Source organism: Sinocyclocheilus grahami, unplaced genomic scaffold (assembly GCF_001515645.1).
Source record: "Sinocyclocheilus grahami isolate Dianchi unplaced genomic scaffold, SAMN03320097.WGS_v1.1 scaffold193.1, whole genome shotgun sequence".
NCBI lineage: Eukaryota > Metazoa > Chordata > Actinopteri > Cypriniformes > Cyprinidae > Sinocyclocheilus > Sinocyclocheilus grahami.
The window spans coordinates 987540-993232 of record NW_015505372.1 but is presented as its reverse complement, the minus strand read 5'-3'; the positions used below and the strand labels follow the sequence as shown (position 1 = coordinate 993232).

The 5693-nt window shown below is 35.4% G+C and overlaps 1 protein-coding gene across 1 annotated transcript in view; it reads left to right on the top strand.

Annotated features, from left to right (window-relative positions):
* Nucleotides 1–827: 827 nt before the first annotated feature.
* cdhr2 (cadherin related family member 2) overlaps nt 828–5693 on the top strand; it is a 14145-nt gene continuing 9279 nt past the window's right edge. The window contains exons 1-12 of the mRNA XM_016285177.1: nt 828–1059; nt 1444–1509; nt 1755–1820; nt 1927–2066; nt 2238–2291; nt 2373–2462; nt 3812–3901; nt 3986–4108; nt 4330–4476; nt 4806–4881; nt 5134–5252; nt 5431–5655. Of these exons, the coding sequence (XP_016140663.1) occupies nt 1458–1509; nt 1755–1820; nt 1927–2066; nt 2238–2291; nt 2373–2462; nt 3812–3901; nt 3986–4108; nt 4330–4476; nt 4806–4881; nt 5134–5252; nt 5431–5655 (1182 nt within the window). The 5' untranslated portion in view covers nt 828–1059; nt 1444–1457. The remainder of the gene's footprint in view (nt 1060–1443; nt 1510–1754; nt 1821–1926; nt 2067–2237; nt 2292–2372; nt 2463–3811; nt 3902–3985; nt 4109–4329; nt 4477–4805; nt 4882–5133; nt 5253–5430; nt 5656–5693) is intronic.

Below are 5693 nucleotides of genomic sequence, written 5' to 3'. Positions count from 1 at the left end.
ATTTTCCCCACTGTATATATATATATATATATATATATATATATATATAAATAGTATAAAGTCATAATATTGCATATGTTGCTTCTGTTGCTGCTAATAAAATTGACTTTAGTATTAGTTGATCTTCAGGCCTCTAGTGGCTTTATTTTGATCCCTCACTCCACAGCATGTCCAGTATGATCAACACCAAACAATTAGAGACAAACAAACACAAGCTCTTCTGTCAGTCTCGGGAGAAAGCTCCTCCATTGTTTTTGTTTGGTAGCAGTAAAGATTCTCCACAGGGGAGAGTAAATCTTTTGTCCATCTCTTGTTAATTATGAAGGCCCATGAGGGAAGCGGGCTCATTAGAGCTGGGCAGAGGGTAGGTAGGTTTTTGAATATCTAATGAGCTCATTTGCTCCCGGAATCTCTCAGACCACATTATGTCCAGCTCACTGGGGATATGCCAAGAAATAGCCAGAATATAAAAACTGGATCCAAAGACACATGGTTGTAAATGCCTTCTAAACGCCATGCCTTTGTCAAGTGGTTTCTTAGCTTTTATGATCTCATCTAATCAGGTATAATAAATCTTTTCTTTTCTTTTTTTTCTCCATTTTTCATTTTATAATTAGGAACAATAAACATATCTTTAACCCTAGTTCTATCCATGTTATTTCTGTGTTCTCTATTCCAGCCTCCATTAATCTTGTGTCTTTTAAATTTGCTCAGGAGTTTCTGAATGAATTTGTGAATTGGCCGGATTATTCTGGACATAATCTGTTGTGACATTTGTTTGCCTACCCACACTTGTTGTTCTGCTAAACCCTTCTCTGAACACTGTTTTAGGATCTGATTTTGTGGTGCCACTAAGTAGCTTTGTCATCTGTCTACAGGGTGAGAAGACTGTATTGAGCATGCAGTCTTTTCTCCGCTGCAATGTTAAAGATTAACGTTTACAACTAAAGGACAGTAATAGCCAGTGATGCACTAGCCAAAGGTCTCATATATTATATATTGTTCCCTCATTTGAAGAACGCCACTTGTTGGAATAGTACAAAGAGCAGACTGGGCACGGTAAGTCTTCATCAGCCTTATATCATTTTCGACTTAGTGACTGCATGTAGATCAAGAGCCTATTCCCAGATTAAGCTTTACTTTTTGGACATTATTCTTTTGTGAATGATAGGTTTGTAAATTTTGATTGTAGACATTGATGACATTCAACCATTCCAGGGCTTTAAAAAAAAAGGCAGATTGGTTTAATACTATTAATTATTGTTCTAAATTGCAGCATTGGCTTGATCTTTCTTTTCAAGATTTGTGTCCATGTGTGTTTCATAACATTTGAAAAAAATAAACCATTATGGTAAAGTTATCAGTGTTTTATCACCTAATTTTGGAGGTGGAAATGTTCTGCATTTCATGGTGATTTTGTGTTTTGTTTCTTTGATATTTCAGCTTTACAGACAAACATGGGGAAGATGGGGAAACCTTTACTTCTCCTTTTTGCTTTTTTAGCTTCTTGTGAGTATCTGAGAATTAGTCAGTGTCCATATCATCGATCAAAAGTTGTGGCTTGTTACACTGTACTAGCTCAAAGTCCAAATCCAATAATGGTACAGTCTTAAGTGGACAGCAGCCAATGTAATTAAGCTTTACTGTCATTTACAGAGGAGAATTCACAAATGTATTTCGTTTTAAATAAGAGTTTTGTCTTAGAATTGCTTTCTTTTGACTCACATGCTGGTTCATGTTTGTGTTTTCTGCAGCGTACTGTAATTCTGTCCCTGGGATTAACACGGCTGTAGTAGATGTGAGAGAAGATCGTCCAGTAGGTCTGTACATCAGCCCAAATTTCAGTCTCAACTATATGCTCAATCCCATATTGCATTTATGTATGCATGAATGTAACATTTTCCTAATTATGCATTTCCCCGGCAGGTGCATTTGCGTTTCAAATCGAAGCATCTGATCCAGATGGTGACCCTCTAACATATGGTATCACTGGGATATACTCTAGTCATTTTGAAGTCAACAGTGAGACTGGTGAAGTCAAAATGAAGAGTATGCTGGACAGAGAGGTATTTTGTTGGGATTTTAAAAGTCTGCCTTCTATACTTGAATTGAGAAGAAGGAACAACAGTTGGAAACTATGAATTTTAAATCATTTCCACAACAATTTGTATTACAGTTACTCTACATAATAGACCGTCAGTTAACTTTGTGTATGTTTATGTGTTTACTTTTTTCAGGCAAATGACCTCTTAAACATAGAGGTTGTGGTGAATGATGGCGTTCATGCAGATGTAAGTTGGATCTACTGGATGTATTACCATGCTCAGAAAATTAACTCTCCTGAGTCCTAACATGTCTTTCTGTCATTGTAGGTGACAAAAACCGTTTATATTGCTGTTTTAGATGCTAATGATAACCCTCCAGTATTCCAAAATCTGCCCTATAATAAAGAGGTTCCAGAGGTGAGTGAGCCTGTTATCATTAAGGATGTAAACATGGATGCTGTAACTGCTCAACACCTTACAGTTGTTACACTAAAGGAATAATTCACCTAAACCCAATAATTTTGTTGTTTACTCACCTCCTGTCTTTCAGAAAGAAAGCTAAGGCTCAATTTTTTTAAAGAAGTAAAAATGGCACATGAATGACAAAATAGGCTATATATGGCATTATATTCATTTGATTTCCCCAGAAATATAGACTAACTTTACAAGGTCACACTGTAAACTCTGCATAGTTGTTAGCATAGACGATAGACATAAGATCTCTATTTCACCAAACAGTTTTATTATTAGGCCTAATTAGCTGAAACCTTCTGATTGACAATGCCCACCTCCCCCCCCCCCTCAAAAAACGTACAAGTCATAAAACACAGGTGTGAGTGAGGTTCTTTAGATGTATTTTCACTGAGAAGTAAAAGATAGCTACTGAAGCTGCCAAGTTCCACAAAAGAAAAAAAAAAGTATCATAGTAGCCTCAATAAAGGAGCCAATATAACTTCAGTAGGCCTTCTGTATAAATGTATTGCTCACTGAAACGTCTTCCCTAGCTCTCCATTCTTTGTTCGGATCTGTTTAATGATCATTGAGTCAGTGTGTTGAACTTGAGAACTGTAGCCTGTCTGTCTGCTATGTAAATGAGTCATTATTTTGTGAACTGGATCTGGTTGATCCATGATTCAGTCATAAATCCTGTTCTCCAGTCAGGTTAACTGACTCATTGATCTGATTGCAGAGGTTTAAAAAAAAAAAAAAAAAGAAAGAAACTTTCTTTAAATGTAGAACTTAAATCTAGTTGTTTTTTTCTTCTTTTTTTCACATAAAGCTATCGTATGTCATGGCAGAATACAGACTTGGACTATAACACACGAGTCATACTTTTTATGGGTGCTATTGTGTCCCTTTTGAAGTTTGAAAGTTTCGATTTCTATTCACTGTAATTGCATTAAAAAAGTAACAAGTGCATTGTTGTACAAAATTCTACGTCTTACAGAAGAAAGGAACAAATGGCTTTAGGACAACATGAATAATATGAGTAAATGGGTTATTTTGGGTGAACTAAACATTTAAGAGGCATTAAGATCTACAAGCTGTGATGAATGCAATGATCCTGTGTGAATGTGAGCTTGGTTAATTCTGTCTGTAATCTGCTCCCATTTAACTTTATACTCTCAGTCTGAGCGGTTTAGCACAGAGAAAGCTTCAAGAAGTGACAGTGTGTGTGTGTGTGTGTGTGTGTGTGTTTGTTTATTTTTTTCAGGATAGTTTGAGTTGTTTCTTCACATTTATTTGTTTCTTATTCCCTCCTACAGAATGAACTTGCTGGCAGTACACTGTTCACAGCAAACGCCATTGATAGGGATTCTGGCATGGCTGCGGTTGTGACTTACAAAATTGATAATGTATGTTCCCTTCATGTCATTAATTACATTTTCACATTGACATCTCACTTTAATTGTATTCATAATACAGTACGTTTGTCTTAGGTGGCACCAAATGAAGGGACTAGCCTATTTTCAATCTCTGAGACTTCTGGAATTGTTGTCCTGGAGGGAACTTTGAGCTTCACTGACAAAAGTCCTTTCTATCAGATACAAGTCATTGCATCTGTGAGTATTTATTTATGAAGTAATCATATTCAGATAAGCAATGGGCTGCTTTTTGAATGAGGGAAAATATCTGTGTGGACTGGGATGTACAATTAAAAATATATGCATAAAAACATTGCAGTATTTCATTACTTAAAAAAAAAAAAAGCAAAATGAAATCTAAAAATCTACAAACATCCCATTTACTGTGTAATTTTCTAAGTGTTCATTGGTTTTGCCAGGATGGTGGTGGGCCACTGAATGATCAAGAAAATGTGGTTCAGTCCTCATCAACATTTGCATTCATTACGGTTAAGGATATGCCAAATCTCGACCCACAGTTTCTGACTTTACCAAACCTTGCTGCTATTGATGAGAATTCAGCTGTGGTGAGTGGTGCATTTTTCTTTTCTTTTTTTTAAAATTAATTTTGAATTGCCCTACTTTTCTCCTGGCGAGTCATAATGCAAAAATCAATGCTAAATGATATAAATATTTTATATTTTAGCTTTTTATAAATATTTTAGTTTATTGTAATATTAATACATTTCAGTATTTCTTTTTAAGGATATAGTGTAACTTTGTAAACTAAACCGTTTTGGTACTGTGGTATACTGTTTGGGCACCGCTTGGTGTCAAATGTAAAATATATATAATATATAAAAATATATATAATGACCTCTCACCTTTGAATCTCTCTCTGTACGCTCCATCTCAGGATACGTCAGTCTTTACTGTGAGAGCCAGAGATCCAGACACTGGGGTCAATGACCAGATCCTCTACAGCATTGAAAGTCAGTCAATTGGAAATTTGATTTTAACATTACTCTTTGTAATGTTTTTTTTAAATTACAATTGTAAACATAGTCTCTAAAATCTCAAATGTCATAATCTATTCTCTTTGTCACCAATGATTAAGATATAGTAAGTAATATTCGGCTGGTCTTGTGATTTTAATGTGGCAGCCACCATGAGAAGAGACCACTCTTATGTAGAATAAAACTACTTTTTCTAGGCCACTTATGCCTTTTTGTCCTGTTGCACAGGTACTAATGCACCAGACCTGTTCCAAATCAATGACGTGAATGGTCAAATATCTATCAAAACTGTATTTGACCGTGAAAAATTACTGGATATAAATGCTGTTGTAATTTTGCAAATAAAGGTGAGTTTACTGAATTTAATTATATCCTGTTATTATGATATCAGATTGATTTCAATTTAACGGCAATGATATTTGGAGGCAAAACAATGTCACTGTGTACTTTTAACTTATCATAATCTATGAATTTTATGACTGTTACTTGATTTTTCCCCCCTGATTTTTGCTTCCTGTACTTCAGGCAAGTGAAACAAATCTTAATGTGGATGGAATTATTGCAAGCACAATAGGAGAACTACAGATTTCTATTGGAGATTTGAATGACAATGGCCCTGAATTTTATGAGTGTGAAGGTGAAACTGAAAGCTGCACACAGAAAAACAGCTTCATAGGCCAAGTTGATGAGCAGTCATCTGCAGGACTGTCAGTAAATGAACTGAATATTAGAGTCAAAGATCCAGACCAGGTCTGTAGTTACAATATTTGCATGGTTTCTTCTGAGGA